The following is a 15,949-nucleotide window of genomic DNA, read 5'->3' on the forward strand; positions in this document are numbered from 1 at the left end:
AGAGAGGGAAAAACAACAGTGAGACATAGAGAGAGAAAAATGAAACAAATAGAAATGACTTACAAATGGCTAAATGAACATTAAACTTTTACCTTTCCAGATGACTCTTGATGACATATGCAAAACAGTCAGAAGGGGAGAAGGAGGAGTTGAGGCTTGAATTGTAGTGTTTCTTTATCAAATGGCCAGCTTGGAACTTTTTTGGGCCCCCATGGTTGTTTATTGAGTGGTCGCAGTCAATAGATAAGAGCAAAAATGTTTCGAAAGGTTTCTGATGAACAGTGCACTTAGGTTGTCCTGCACACTCAAACTCAACTCCTTCATTCATTTATCTGAAAACGTGAGAGCAGAAAATAGTTTAAAGGGAAACATTCCCACAACGCACATCTGAAAAGTTAGAGGCACAGACAAAGCCTAGTAAATACGAACTTCATGTGAAAGACGATTGCTTAAAGTATTGATTACTTCAAATGGCAAATTTCTTAAACCCTTGATTATGGGGGAAAAAAACACAAAACACAACAAACACAAAAATGACAACCATTTTGTGACAAGTGTGGTTTCACTTCTACCCACGTGTGTTGGATGTTTTTTCCTCCAGTTACCTAGAAAAGAAAAATGGAACTAGTATATGGATTTTTCCCCATTACATTCAACATGATGCTTTCCACCGGTATACACATGAAAAAGGTTTTTGGCTGTCCTTTTAAGATAAGACCGGTAGCAATAAATTGACTGATGTGACACTTCCATAATGCAACATGGCATGTCATCATCAAGTACTAACACATAATGTGCAACAATGCATATTGCAAAGATTACAGTGGCCATTTGTAGTTGACTGCTGGCCCATAGTTGCCAGGAAAACTGGCCTCTTCTCTGTTTGTGACTTGAGGTCACCAGGTCAAAACAATGCTGGGTTATACAGACACTCCTCAACTTACGAACGCAATTGGTTCCGAGCGATTGTTCATAAGTTGAATTTGTTTGTAAGTTGATTTAGTGCTATATTTTGTATTATAATTTATGTTTAAGGCCTATATAAGTATATTGAAGGTTTATATAAGTGCATTTGTATGTTTAAGGCTTGTATAAGTAACACGCATTGGTTTGTACTGAAAAAAAAAAACATTTAATAAAATGGAGAGAATATGTACAGTACTGTAGAGAGAGAGATAGATTTATGTATTAGAAACTGGCCAAAACAAGCGACCTAATGACGATTGCACAGTTTTCTTCTTTTTTTCATCATAAATGATGCAGTAGCACTGTATGGCATCATTCAATTGATTTGCAAACTTTGTGCAACGTTCAATATTTGGGTCCTGCTGCTCGATCTTTCTGTTTATAAATGGTACTGAATGTGCAACGCTCACCACTTTCTGACGCGCATCAAGCTTCGTTATTATTGCCACTCGTTTCAAATGAAATGGCTTGCCTCTTCCTTGCAACTCCCTCAATAGAAGCCTTTAGCTTTTTACCAACCATATTCAATATTGGATGCATGAGATATTTAATGATACAAATGAAAAAGGTTCTTTGCACACTGGAGATACATTCACGCACTTCCGCATTGCAACGAAGAAGGTAGATGCCGGGTGAGCTGAGCTCTCACAGCGCCAGGCGTCGGTATTAGCGGCGGAAAGAAGTACTACTCCGAAAAAGACGCGAAATACAAAATTGGACTTGCGAACATTTTTGGACTTAAACGCAATTTGCAGACATGTTCGTATGTACCGTTGTTCGTAAGTTGAATGTTCGTAAGTAGGGGAGCGTCTGTACTTGCGAAAATATTGACAATATAAAAAAGTCAGAGATTGCTTGGCACTTTTACAGTGCAGTGCATTACAGATAAATTTTACAGGTTTTTGGCCCATACTAGAGATTTATTATAGCGTTGCATCACAGTATGCAGATGTGGCCACGCAGAATGAAACTTCCGTCCCGTCAAAGCAGTTAGTGTCAGTTTGATGGACTCCTGACCAGCCGACTGTCGATGTGGAGTAGCGAATGTCACTTTGTGCAAGAAAAAGCAGGAGAATGGGATTTATAGAAGAAGGTGAGAATCAAAGCAGAGATGTGATGGCGCGATATGTGGATTGCGAGAGGAAAAATGTCTTTGTCTCTGGTGAGCTTGGTAGACAATCAAAGTTTCCTATCAGCTGTGGAGTAGGGGAAATTGGCTGCCCTGGGAAGGAGAGGGCCACTCTCACAGCTAATGGGAAGTGCCCCTGTCACTATTCTCAGGTCTGATAGAGAAAGTCGGAAACGTGTGTGCTTGTGTGTGCGCGTATGTGCTTCTGAACAGAGAGCGCTCTGACGGGCCCCACGACTGTCACGCGATCCAAGATGATACAACATCTAAAGTCGAGCTTCATCTGCCGCTTATCCTCTGCACCGGGGGACTTCCATGTGCAGCGTAGCCTCGTTATTTCGGCCAAACTTGCCCTGAGAGGCATGACCATCGCTGCTTTGATGGAGCGCCATGTGGCAGAGATCAGTGGGTCTTAGTGGGAGTTGTGGACAGTTGCAAACACGGGCGACAAGGGAAGAGGATTACTGTCTCATCGATACAAATCCACAGCAAGAGGGAGGTTGACACGGGCGCTGGTGCAGATAGGCCAGCTCGGGCTAAAAGTGTTTAAACATCCACATTTGGGAGCAAGATGGCGGCGGGCTTCCGATGCTTGTCTCACTGGCCTCCGTTCTCCGCCTCCTGCACGCCAGACAAGAATGCGTTTCGCCAATCCTCAGCTTAAAAGTCCCATCTCCGTCTCTGAAGCGCTTCCTCGCATCTGTCAGAGGCGTCTGTCAGCCCCGCCGCCGACCGGCTCGCTCCCGCAGCTGCAAAGAGGGCCACAGACGGTCCCATTGTCCTCCCCCAGCGTTGGCCACCACGCGTCCGCACGCGGGCGGATCACACCTGCCACCTGCGACGGAGGCCGATACCTGAGGGGCAGGGCTTTTCATCCATTGCTAACCTCTCATCCCAGCGGCCTGTCACTGAGGAATGGCGGCTCACAGAGGCGCCGTTGTGAGGAACGGGGCTTCGTTTTAAGCAGCGCCAGGCGGACTCGACGCAGCCTAGCTGCGCTTGGAAGGGAAGGTTTTCGGTTCACCTTTTCCTTGACATTCCTTTTGTGCAGGGGGCCAGAAGGATTGAACGAGTGCATGTCATAGCAAGCGTGTGTGCACATAATAACACGGTGACAGCGAGGGTGGTGGCTCTGTCTCGGTGATTTATGAGTGCGTGCCGCGAGGGGTCTTCTGAGCAGGATATTGTTCCCTGACTGGTGACTTCTGCCGCTCGCTTTTTTTTCCCAGGCGTCTCGGCGTGTATGTGGGCATTTTCTCGGCGCGAGAAAGATTAAGAAGGAAGTAGCTGCAGGTGAGCCCCCCGTGTAATCAATCACGACCACGTCACAGCCCAAACGTGGCAGATCACCCTTTTAGCTGCAACATAGTTTGGCTCACTATTTGCTTTTTTATTTTGCATATTCATTATTTCTGGCAGATAAAGAAAGAGCATACTCTGCATCATTACTCCCCTTCAGGAAAGGAAGATAATAATCAGCTTCATGCATGTGGGTACCTTACAGCTCAACCACATGGGCCAAGTAGTCCCACACCTTGCACTAAGCCCCTCATCCACCTCAAAAACATCACACCACATCAGGATACAGTGCTGCACATGAATTCCGGTTTAAACAGTATTTTGCTCGACTGACGCCAACAGATAAACCGCACTTTTTCTGAGACCAGTAATCACATCCTGGACCAGAGGACATGACTGGAAGTGAAAAAAGGCCTCAAGTCGTCAAGACAAAACTGAGCGTAGACGCAAAGGACACGCCATTAGTACTTTCGGGTGACATAAGGCCCCAGGCAGCCGTCGAACAGAGAGTCATGCCGCGAGTCTCAACTGTGGCATAAAGTGGAGGACTTCTTATGGATTTTAAGGCTAATTTGCAGCATCTTGATATCTCTTATGTCTCAAAGTCTCCACTTGCTCCTCAGCATCTTTGCCACACTCTAGCTATTATTAAAAAAAGTTTGACTTTTCACTCCTACTAATCAGTTTGGTTTTGCAATTGGTTTAGAATTTTTTACAAATTTAAAAAGAATGTTTATTATATAAATTATTCACAAAAAAAGTGTAGCTATCAGCTGAACATTTGATATTAAAAATAGACCGAGTGGCATTTTTTTCAACCTTTTCTAAGTTGTATAACATTGTTAAATAAACTGTATGGTTAAACTAAAAACTAAAAAGTATTTCTTAACGTGAATTTATTCAGTACCAGGTGAAAGTTTGGGCACCATCGACCTAAAACCTTTCACGCCACGATAAGATAACATCCCTATGCACAGTAATAGTGAAAAGTCTACTTACCTGTTAGGATGCCATGTTTTGTGTGATATAAAAAAATATGTGGACAGACATTTGAGGGTCGACAACAAACCTAGCCATGGGGCTCTGCATATTTACAAATGAATGCCTTAGTAGCTCAAGCACTGTATTGTTTTAGGTAAATGTGAAGTCATTTGGAGTACTGAAAAGTTATTTCAAAGATCAACAAATAACTTTCTAAGTTTGAAACTTTTCAGACAAAAGATGGAACATTTTCAGACTTCCCGTAGTTTTGGGCAATAATATTCATCTTGGTTCAATTTGACAATCAGCCTCAGTTTTGCACACTTTGCCGCTCATCTTTGATGGATGCTTTTGTTTCCATTATAATAATAATGACACTGAAGGCGCTGATAAATTCCAGTCATCTATTATTCAAACATGTATTTTCAGTGACACGGATCATTTCTCATAGGGATCCTAATGATTACTTTTAGTGAACTCCTTTTAATCACTGCTGGCAACCCCTCATAAGTGTGGGGCCAGCAGTGAAGTCAGCGTGGCCTGATAGGATCAGCACATTGCAGCGAGCAGACGTGAGCTCAATGGTCTGTCGGACGCCTTGCGCGCGTCCTACCGGCCCGCCTGCTGTGAGTATGAGTGTGCTCCATCTCCCACTGCTGCAAAAATCCACTAGAGCGCAAACAAAACGGCCATTGTGTGGCCTTTCGCCGGCACCGAGCATCGGCGCGAACGGACATTGTCTTTGCTTTCCCCTGTCGTGGACTTTCAGAATGATTATTGTAAGGGCATACAATATGCTAACATTAGTATTGTGAGGAGAAGGGGGCCTGTTATTATGGAGCAGGAAATGACCTGCCGGCACCCGTGATGACCTCAGAGGGAAAGTAGTGGCCTCGGACTGACCTCTGTAGGCTTACTTGTTCCTGTACTCTGCGAGAATACAACAATGCGAGGGAAAGCCCCAGTTTTTCCTTATGAACACTTCTTGTTTATTTATTTTTTTCTAAAGCGTGGTTATCTTAGTCCATAAAATCACTGCTTTGATTACAGTGCAACGTAATTCTGTTCAGGTGGAGACCAAAATTGTTGTTTAGGCGTTTGTAATACAAGGGCGCCCCCATATGGTCACTACATCTTTGGTAAGTATTTTCTATTAACTGAACTTCCTAGCCGAGGCAGGTATTTTACCATTTAATAGGGCACTCATTGAATTCATTGGATGCCATTGGGAGCGCTAGACGTCCAACCCATCTAGAAGAGAAGGGTTGGCACTATTGCTACTAGCCTAAACATATGGGGACGCCAGGTCTTTTCTTTTTTAATCAAATACCACAAGTCTCTACCTGACCTCTTTACTGTTAAGTGCTGATGTTCAGGATTCAATGATATTTAGATAGCTTTCAAGATTAAAATTGACACACCAGACGCGACTACACCCATCACTGTTTTTTTCTCCCAGCACAGAAAATGGTATATGGGTAAATATCACAAATGGAAAAGGTTGTAGCTCTTTGTAGCTTTTTATTTTGGTTTCAAATTTAACAGTTTTGCGTTTAATTCCCTCGATCTCAATGTCTTAAAAAAAAAAATCTTGTCATGTAATTATCTTGGGGGCAACACCTCTTATAAAACCACTAAATGTAGAAAATTATAGTGACAAAGGTGACATGTCCCAAAAAAAATCAGAGCTTCAACACCAGGGAGAAGTAGAAAAAGTACAGTAAGTGCAAACTGTAGAAAATTGGTAAAAATAAGTAACTATCACAACTTACCGCATGAGAAAATGTCAACTTTGAATTGGTGTATGAGGGCAACGAACTGAGAACATGCAGGCCATTTACTTATTACTTCTTGTAAAACATGAAAAAAAACAGTAAAACAAAACTTAAAGTAGAAATTTAAACAAGAAGAGACGTAAAATCTGAGCACGTGACGAAGGGGAGGGCTCAACAACCTGTGATCCAGTTAAACACAAGGCACAAGTGTTTGGATAAAGCCACCAGATGACATACAGTGGGCTGTATATGATGTGAAATGCATGTTTGTCACATTTATTGGTGTTGCCATACGTACTCAGGGTTGGCTGCCGCCCGAGCGTTGATATCTTGTTTACAGAGCATCCAGCAGACTGTCGATACGGCCAATCAACTCCTGTCTCCTGCTGGCCAGAGACTTGTCGTTCTCAATGTAAGCCTCTTTCTTCACTTTGCCGGCGACCAGTCGCTCTGCCTCCTGGCTTGCACGGCACACTAGCTCTTTAACCTGGCCGTCGAGCTTCTGCAACTCTCCGACCTAGCAACAAAATGACAAACGTTACTCGACGTCCACTTTATTTAATAATCGAGTTCCGGCAAACATGATCGGCGCGCACCTTTTCAGCCAAATCTGAGCCTTCGGTCCTGAGGCGAGCCTGCAGTGCGCTGATCTCATTGGTGAGCGCGCGGTGGTCCGCCTCGAGGGTCTTACGGCCACCGTTGAGTGCGCCCGTATCACGAGATTGCTTGTAGCGGTTCACTACCTCGTCCATGTGTCGGTAGAGGCCCAAACGCTTGTTAACCAGGGTAAGAACCTGCTCAGTGATGGAGGCGACCTTCATGCGCACCTCAGCCGCTGGGTCCTGAGGGAGGAACAAAAACGAAGAGAAAATTAGTCATAACAAGCTGACATATTATAAAAAAATATATACAAACTATTTATTTGGATTCTGTATTTGGTTCACTTCAGATGGCCAATGGCAGTCATATCTACTGTGACTTAAGTAACGTCACATGTTTATGCTGGCAACACAGTCAATATTCTTATCTGTGTGCCGTTGCAAGCTACAATGCTGCTCCAACTGCCTCAAGTTACACATTTGTGCATACTCCAATATCACTTTTTCATCCTAATTAGTGGCTAGGAAACTGGGAATTGCAGGACTACTGAAAATGGCTGAAAACAAACCTTTGTTATGGCAAAGTCCATCCGAACATAGATGATGACAGTGAAGAGGAGAATGTAGAAAGCTGCAACAACTAAGAGAGGTTCTTGCAGCATCAGAATCTTATTGAAGTTGTAGTGAACCTACGTACGACAAAATAATAGCGCCATTAATCACACTTCTTTTATGTGCTTATTCAGCGGTGATCTTCAGTATCGGATTGTCGGGCCCGGAAGACTGAGAATCTACACAGTGTTACATTTTGGGATTATGAATCTCTTATTCAAAAACATTTGGTTAAGCAACACAAAAAGCCCTTTTCATCAGCCTATCTTACCACAACATCCTGAATGTGCTGTTCTACCAGGTTGTCCTTGGTGGCAACCAGCACAGGTCTGCCAAAGGTATCAAGATACGTGTAGTGCAGTTCATTTGGTAGGCGATTGATTTTATATGGTGTCTCCATTTGGATGTTTCTAAACAAGGAAGGCAGTAAATAAAATAAGAGGAATTAGTCTTTTTTTAAAACATTAAATGCAAATGTTCGTTAAAGCTCACTTGGCTCCCTCTGGTAGAATTATTTTCACAGTCATAGAGTCGATGACTTGGTCATCGTAAATGTGGTCAATCAGTCTCATCTTCAGTGCATACTGGTCTCCTAAAAAATGAGGTATGTTAGCGAAAACCTCTGTATTTTAATGCAGTCCAGAATATGTTAGCCAGATACATTTCCAATATGCTCACCCAGTGTGTAGAGGTACTCATAGCTGGGCAAGTTGTACCCAATAATGTAATGGGTCTTCCAGCCTCCAAACAAGGGGAAGCGAGGCCTGATCTCGACCTCCACAGAGTCATCCAGAATCTGCAGGTGGGATGTGGAGATGTTCCCAATCTCATCCCTGTAGTAGACATCTTGAGCAGAAGCTGGAAGTATAGTCTGTTAAGGAAAAGATGAGATCGTTGTCATTGCACAACGAGGAATTAGTAATTAAACGCAAGTGTTCATACCTTGAAGGACTTAACAGACGAGATGCCACTGTCTGACTGACGCTGGTAATCGTAGCGTGAAAATGGGCCCTTCAAAACAGCTCCAGTGTGCCTCACATCAATTGTCTCCTCCACTGCAATGTTGCCCCAGTGAGACAACTCAATGGTGCGGGTAATGCTACTAATAGCAAGAAAGGGTGTGTTGTTCTCAAAGTGAATCCTCATTGTATCCTGGACATAGAAGGACATGCACGTTAGAACCTCGCAACACTTTCTAGCACATTATTGTCACTGTGAGGAAAAGTACCTGGCTAAACTGGGGGATATCATGGTATGGGCCGTATTCAATGGTCTCATCTGTCTTGGCAGGATTGCCCAGTTTGGTGTAGCTCTCCACCGTTTTGGATGCCAGACGAACACGGGTCGTCTGAATTTGCGTGGGGTATGGCGAGTAGAAATAGTGGTTGCCTTGAAAAACCACCAGTTGGCGCTCAGCCTGAGTGATGTCTGATGGGAAGGGCTCCAGAACATGACTGAAAGTCATTTCCACCTTTACTTTGATCTTATTACCAACGACCAAACTGTACGGGAGAGTTACTTTAAAGAAAACACCGCTGTAAAAGGGGGATAAACAAATTACGTACTGCACATCAATAAGGATCTAACGTTTTTCTGCTACAAATTTGTGAGAATGGTTCTTTACGTTAAGCTGGAAATTTTGGTTTCCGAGATTTCCAGTTGGCCATCATCTTCGTCATCACCTGGCACCTATAAATACAATGAGAGACAGAGAACAATCATTGGGAGGTAGATCTATATTGTAATAATGCGTATGCACCTTGCACCATATTTAATCGTGCCCCTTTTACAGTTGTAAAAGTGTGTCCTCGCTTGGCCACCCCTGCACCTAACTCTAACCCCAACGCTAAACCTAACCCCAACGCTAAACCTAACCCCAACGCTAAACCTAACCCCAACGCTAAACCTAACCCCAACGCTAAACCTAACCCCAACGCTAAACCTAACCCCAACGCTAAACCTAACCCCAACGCTAAGCCTAACCCTAAATCTAACTCAAACCCTAAATGTAACCCTAAATCTAACTCAAACCCTAAACGTAACCCTAAATCTAATTCAAACCCTAAACATAACCCTAACCCTAAATCTAACGAAAACCCTTAACGTAACCCTAACCTTAAATCTAACTCAAACCCTAAACGTAACCCTAAATCTAACTCAAACCCTAAATCTAACTCAAACCCTAAATCTAACTCAAACCCTAAATCTAACTCAAACCCTAAACGTAACCCTAAATCTAACTCAAACCCTAAACGTAACCCTAACCCTAAATCTAACTCAAACCCTAAATGTAACCCTAACCCTAAATCTAACTCAAACCCTAAACGTAACCCTAACCGTAAATCTAACTCAAACCCTAAATGTAACCCTAACCCTAAATCTAACTCAAACCCTAAACGTAACCCTAAATCTAACTCAAACCCTAAACGTAACCCTAACCGTAAATCTAACTCAAACCCTAAACGTAACCCTAACCGTAAATCTAACTCAAACCCTAACCCTAAATCTAACTCAAACCCTAAACGTAACCCTAAATCTAACTCAAACCCTAAACGTAACCCTAACCCTAAATCTAACTCAAACCCTAAATGTAACCCTAACCCTAAATCTAACTCAAACCCTAAACGTAACCCTAACCCTAAATCTAACTCAAACCCTAAACGTAACCCCAACCCTAAATCTAACTCAAACCCTAAACATAACCCTAAATCTAACGCAAACCCTAAACGTAACCCTAACCCCAAATCTAACTCAAACCCTAAATCTAACTCAAACCCTAACGCTAACCTGAATACTAAAGGTAACCCTAAACCTAACCCTAATCGAGGAGCGGACTTGGCCACCCCTGGCTACACTGCAGGGAAATGGGCGGATGAGCTACGGGATGGTAACCGGAAGTACTCTGCACATAGCTTACGTGTCATTCACTCGCTAGATCAAACGTGCACAAGTAAGGAAATTAATGGTCAGCAAATGACTATTCCCAGTGATTGCACCAATACAAATAAATATTTAATTTACAGCTGCTTGACCACGTATGTGATCATTTGAGGTTAGCCATTAGCAAAATCATTGGAGACGTGGCTGTTGCCTATTAAAAACGTCGCACCACACACGAGCGCTTTGTTAAATGCAATTTAGAGACATCGTGGCATAATTCTGGAGCGTTACGTTGTCATACAAAAGTTTGACAACGATTTAGCAGACATATGGGCAACGATGGTAGCGTTTCTTCTGTCGTGAGGTAGCTAATAAGCTAGCCGCTAAGCAAAAGCCCGTCGTTGTAGCCTGATATTCCATTCGCTCATTTTCAACTCACCGAGGCTCCCATGTATGCCATGTGTGGGTAAAGTTCGGGATCCACGGTTAGGATGAAGCTTTGGACGTCGTAGCGCGCATGGTTAGATAGTGTAATGTCGACGGTGATCTTGGCCAAATGAGTGCTCAGGTCCACCGTTCTCTTGACTTCGTCGTTCACCAAAGTAGCCGAACAGTGTGCAGCGGCCAAAAGCAGCAGAAAAGCGCCGTGCAGCAGCCTTCTCGTCATGGTGTGGAGTTTCGGAAGACGAGTACCGAGGAAAATGTGTTCGATTTGGTTTAAAGGAGTAAGTAAAAAGGCCGTGGCCGCGCAACTACAAGATGACGCTTCATTCATTCGAGCCAACGCGTGACGTCACAAATTCAGCACCGGAAGTGATTTAAGCACTTGAATCCAATATTTCACAACTCTTTAACTTTTTGCATCTGTTTCAAAATGTACAGCTAAAAAAAATATTAAGCTCAGTAAAAACTAGCATGTCCTCTTTAGTTCATGTAGCATTTTCCAGATGAGTAAGTTTTGAGAATCACAAACTGTGGTTGATTTACTCGAAGCCGAAATAGCTCAGTTGGGAGAGCGTTAGACTGAAGATCTAAAGGTCCCTGGTTCGATCCCGGGTTTCGGCAAGTGGAGACAGAGTTTTGAAGCAATACGACGTCAAATAAATCTTTAAATTCATATATTGCCCAATTTCTGATGCTTCCAATCAATATTGATAAACTGCGGTATAATATCTGAGTGTATGCATGTGTTTACCTTATATTAAAAACAATACTCACCCTTATTTTTATTTTTATTTGGGGGAGACTGGTCCAGTGAGCAAGGCGTTGCCAGCGTCTACGTCACCGGCTCCGACGGAGCTTGTTTTGGAGGAAGTGGACCGCGAGGCTAAAGGCTAGGCTAAGACGTTAGCTTGACAGACAGGAAAAGCCAACGTCAACGACAACAAGACACCATTGTAGCAAATCTCCAAGTGGGATATACGCTGTCAACGACAGCGCCCATTTCAATTAAGATTCTTAGTCGCGTCGAATAGCTATTAAATATTAGTTAAGTATCGGAGCGTCAAACGCACAGTTTTGTGACGACAAACATTTAAAAGGAACTATACTGCCCTCCCTTTTTTTTGCTAATCTGCGCGGTAGCTAACGCTAGGACCCGAGGCGGAGGAAAAAGTCAATTTGATATTTTGACCACAATATCGTCTCACAGGTATGATTTATAATATTTTTACGCACTGGCTATGTCAATATATATACGGCAAATCTGTGCGAATCGTCTGATGTTTCATACTGTTTTGCTAAACGTTAATGGAATCGATAGATGCTGGCAAAAATGCCATTAAAACAATACACCGACGCTCATGACGGGGCAAATAATGCCACTGGGTGCATGTTGCAACCTTGCAAGACATCTTACTTTTTTTGATGCTATAAATATGTTCCTTTGCGATTTTTCTTTCGCGTTGTCACCTTCCGAGCGATTTCACGTCAATAAAATGATGACGGTGCAATCTGTGTGATCGCTTACCCGGTTTTATTAGTGTTTCTCTTTTATATATGTATTTTAACGAATGATCGTTGTTAAAGCTACGGTCGAGCTAAATGTTGCTATGCCAAATTATGGCTGTTTTAGTCTTTTTTTGTCCAAGCATGTGATCCGTCCCTGACAATGTGTCATGGGGTGTAGATTAGGAACGCCGCTGTCCTAGTAATTTGGCCTTTCTCTACCAACGCCGTGGTTATTTGACACTAAAAGAGCAAAACGGTAAGTGAAAGGGCACCTCTTGACCAACCGACTATCCTTAAAAAATAATCAAAATGCTAATCTTAATCCAAACACGCAACAGAGGTTGGATTTTGGTCAATCCATTCTAGATGGAGTGCTTAAATGGCACACTCAGTGTGGAATGCTCACTGATTATGTTCAAAGTATGGTCAATTTTGATCATTAGTACTGATTCTGTTTCATCTATAAATCAATACAGTCATCTCATGTAAAGGCTGGCACTGCAATGCCTCTTCACGTGACTCTTTTAAATACAATAGTAGATAATCAATTTGTAGGGAATAAACAGTGATGCAATCAACAGTATGCTCTCTTTTAAAGGAAAACCAAGTATTAATGAGTAACACTGGTTTTATTCTTTATGTTGCCTTGGGACTGTTTTTAATTTATATTTCATGTAAAATTTGTGCTTCTATAAGCAGCATCTTTGAACATGTTTTGTAAAGTGATTCATCGGTTGGTTTTTTTTTTCCAATGAATCGTGTAGAAACAAAAATTCCCCGTATTTAAAAAGTAGATTATTTTTTTCCAAATAAAATTAATGAAAGCTGGTTATGCTCTGTAGCATGTCAGAAAATTACAGAATTTTTCACATTATGCATTTTGATTTAACATAGTTTGCTTTCAGATAGGAAACAGAAATCTCAGAATATGTCCTGTCAAGATTTTGAAATTCTATTGCAGAAGGGGAGTCAATGGCACACTTTGCATGTTTTATTGTTCTTATGAGGCAATATTTGAGAAGCCCATAAAGAGAATAGTGGGGATATAACAATTGATAGCATTGAGCAGCTGTGTCCACTGTGGGGGTGCTCCAGCCTTTGTCGTTTCTTTCTTTATGTTTTGCTATGTCGTTCCAGTTGAGGCACAATGACTTCAAGAAAGAAAGTCCTCCTGAAAGTCATCATCCTTGGAGACTCTGGGTGAGTGGTCCTGCTCTTTAAACACAAGTGGTTTGCACTGTACCTACCATGGATGCATGCGCCAAAACACTCCTTGTTTTGCTTCCACCTCTCCACAACACAGTCATGCAAACACACTAATGAAGTCAATCTGTCTCTGACCTTCCCCTGCCTTTTGTGTACCTTTGCTATCTTCCTTAAAGAGTGGGGAAGACCTCGTTGATGAACCAATATGTGAATAAGAAGTTCAGTAACCAGTACAAAGCCACGATAGGTGCAGACTTCTTGACGAAAGAAGTCATGGTGGATGACAGACTTGTCACAATGCAGGTATTAAACGTATAACTATAGCTGAGATACCGTACAGACAGGCTTCCAATCCTTTTATACAGTTTCTCATTCAACAGCACTTGAAAGGAGTCCAGGCTTCCTCATCAAATGTAATGGATTTGTTTTTAAAATGAACCACTGTAGCTTTATACAGTTTAATCATGTAATTCAGTCATTCTGAATTCCACTCTGTCCACGTATACCTAGTGGCACTGTAGTTGTATGGCACTTTGCAATTCGGCGGCTTAAAGCTAATGTAAATTCAGCTACTCAGGAAATAACAATATTACTTAATTTTTCTTTTTAAAAATATTTTACATTTTAAATTGAACCCTAACCAACCCTAAATTAGATAGGAAACACTCAGCTCAACTCCTCAAGTTGCCACTCAGTCCCCCTCACTTATTGTTATTTCCTTCTGATTGTGTTTCAGATTTGGGACACAGCAGGTCAGGAGAGGTTCCAGTCTTTAGGGGTGGCATTCTATCGCGGCGCAGACTGCTGCGTTCTCGTCTTTGACGTAACGGCTCCCAACACCTTCAAGACACTAGATAGCTGGAGGGATGAGTTCCTGATTCAGGCCAGCCCCAGAGACCCAGAGAACTTCCCATTTGTCGTGCTTGGCAACAAGATTGACTTAGAAAACAGACAGGTGTCCTTTCCAACTTCCTTCTTTTCTTTTTGTTTGATGAGGTATTACCAGGCCCTCAAATTTGTTTTGGGTGCTTTTAGGTTACGACCAAGCGGGCACAAGCTTGGTGTCAGAGCAAGAACAACATCCCCTATTTTGAAACCAGCGCCAAGGAGGCCATTAACGTGGAGCAGGCCTTCCAGACGATTGCACGCAACGCTCTCAAACAGGTAACGCGTCTACAGTAACCTGGCTGCTGTCGGGACAAATGTGCAACACGTTCTCTGCTTGCCTGCTTAACCAGGAGACCGAGGTGGAGCTGTACAACGAATTTCCAGAGCCGATTAAGCTAGACAGGAACGAACGAGCTAAGCCTTCAGCGGAGACCTGCAGCTGCTGAGGACCAATGGAGATCAGCGTCATGGCCCTCATCGCCTCGTCATGCCTTGTCTAAATATTCTCCCTTCCTTTGAGCCACCATGTTGCCCTCTCATGCCCATCGCGCAAGCAGCATTCTGCTCAAAAGAGCACAACACGATCAACATGCTGCATTCTTTTCCTTATGTATGAGAAAAACACCTTTCTGTCCAGTGTCGGTCTCCTAGCCCAAAGAACACCTTAAAAATTGTACGCCTATTATTCGTGTCCAGTGTTTTTTCACGTTTAAATAGCAACAAGACATTTTCAGTTCTCTGAATACTGCTGCTTTCACAATCACTTTTACATCAAGCTCAAACTTCCTATTTTTGTGTTTCAAAGAGTAAATTTTGAGGGTTTTTTTTCTTTTCTGTAGCTCTGGTTGTTATTTTTTTACATTCACAGGGCAACACTACTGCATGAAGAATAGAGGCAAGATTGGTCCCCCTCTTTTAGTTACTTGTCTTGTGGCTTTGTGTCACGCTCTGCCTCACGCAACCTTAAATTATAATACATGTTGGGGATCAAGACTCAAATTTGGATGATTAGAATGTGACTATTCAAGTAATATTTTGCCTATTGATGTTGTGCTAATTGGTTCACAATGAACATGAGGACTCAAGTGTGCAGGTTGTTCTTGTTGTCTTCATTGAAAATAACTTCATTGTGGAGCTACTTGAAACTGGCACCAGCTTAGTTTTATTCCTCTTTTGACTTTTTTGGACAGTATAATAATTTCTGGGGGAAACATGAAACAAATCAAGACATCATTTTGCTTCAGCCCTGAAGAATAACTCATTTATAACTCAATACTCATAGCCAATGTTTCTTTTTATTGATAACTCTTTGAAAGGCTTTGTATAATTGCAATCATTTTGTGGGGATGACAAACATGTGCATCCCCATAGCATACTCCTGGTTGCTTTAAGTGCTTGACATTTCTTTTAACCAATCAAAACTGTCTATTTGAATCATGTTAAAATGGAAATGCATTATAGATTAGAAGATAACTAACTGTTAAGTGAGAGAAAAAGTGAAATGGGGGGAATTAGTGGCATTCATCATTATATTCTAAATATGATAAATGCATAGCAATGTTTCAAAATGTATTTGCCTTTCCAGAATAAGGGTAATAAAACATCAAATTCAGCAACCTGTTTATTTCTAAAACTATTTGAACATGTATGACTTGAGATATGCC

General features: G+C 42.2%; 2 protein-coding genes and 1 non-coding gene across 5 annotated transcripts; 2 read left to right on the top strand and 1 right to left on the bottom strand.

The window, feature by feature from the left end:
- Positions 1-5,876: 5,876 nt before the first annotated feature.
- On the bottom strand, positions 5,877-11,036 carry rpn1 (ribophorin I). Of its 2 annotated transcripts, XM_077602274.1 has the most exons (11): positions 10,681-11,036; positions 8,986-9,050; positions 8,590-8,896; positions 8,304-8,513; positions 8,040-8,232; positions 7,854-7,953; positions 7,633-7,771; positions 7,319-7,438; positions 6,747-6,992; positions 6,449-6,667; positions 5,877-6,329 (listed from the first exon to the last, which is right to left on the bottom strand). In XM_077602274.1, the coding sequence occupies exons 1-10, from the start codon at positions 11,014-11,016 to the stop codon at positions 6,485-6,487; spliced, it is 1,899 nt and encodes a 632-aa protein (XP_077458400.1). In that variant the 5' UTR covers positions 11,017-11,036; the 3' UTR covers positions 5,877-6,329; positions 6,449-6,484. The 2 variants fall into 2 exon arrangements, with proteins under 2 accessions (XP_077458400.1, XP_077458397.1); XM_077602271.1 differs by having other exon boundaries at positions 5,877-6,667.
- Positions 11,037-11,233: 197 nt separating this feature from the next.
- Positions 11,234-11,306, top strand: trnaf-gaa (transfer RNA phenylalanine (anticodon GAA)). The gene has a single exon. It is a non-coding gene; the product is annotated as a tRNA-Phe (tRNA).
- Positions 11,307-11,522: 216 nt separating this feature from the next.
- Positions 11,523-15,897, top strand: LOC144075348 (ras-related protein rab7). Of its 2 annotated transcripts, none has more exons than XM_077602277.1 (6): positions 11,523-11,892; positions 13,329-13,391; positions 13,574-13,700; positions 14,134-14,352; positions 14,433-14,561; positions 14,636-15,897. In XM_077602277.1, exons 2-6 carry the CDS (start codon positions 13,339-13,341, stop codon positions 14,729-14,731), a joined length of 624 nt encoding a protein of 207 aa, XP_077458403.1. In that variant the 5' UTR covers positions 11,523-11,892; positions 13,329-13,338; the 3' UTR covers positions 14,732-15,897. The 2 variants fall into 2 exon arrangements, with proteins under 2 accessions (XP_077458403.1, XP_077458404.1); XM_077602278.1 differs by lacking the exon at positions 11,523-11,892 and adding an exon at positions 11,912-12,447.
- The last annotated feature ends 52 nt before the right edge of the window (positions 15,898-15,949 follow it).

The sequence above is a fragment of the Stigmatopora argus genome, chromosome 6, assembly GCF_051989625.1.
Source record: "Stigmatopora argus isolate UIUO_Sarg chromosome 6, RoL_Sarg_1.0, whole genome shotgun sequence".
Taxonomy (NCBI): Eukaryota; Metazoa; Chordata; class Actinopteri; order Syngnathiformes; family Syngnathidae; genus Stigmatopora; species Stigmatopora argus.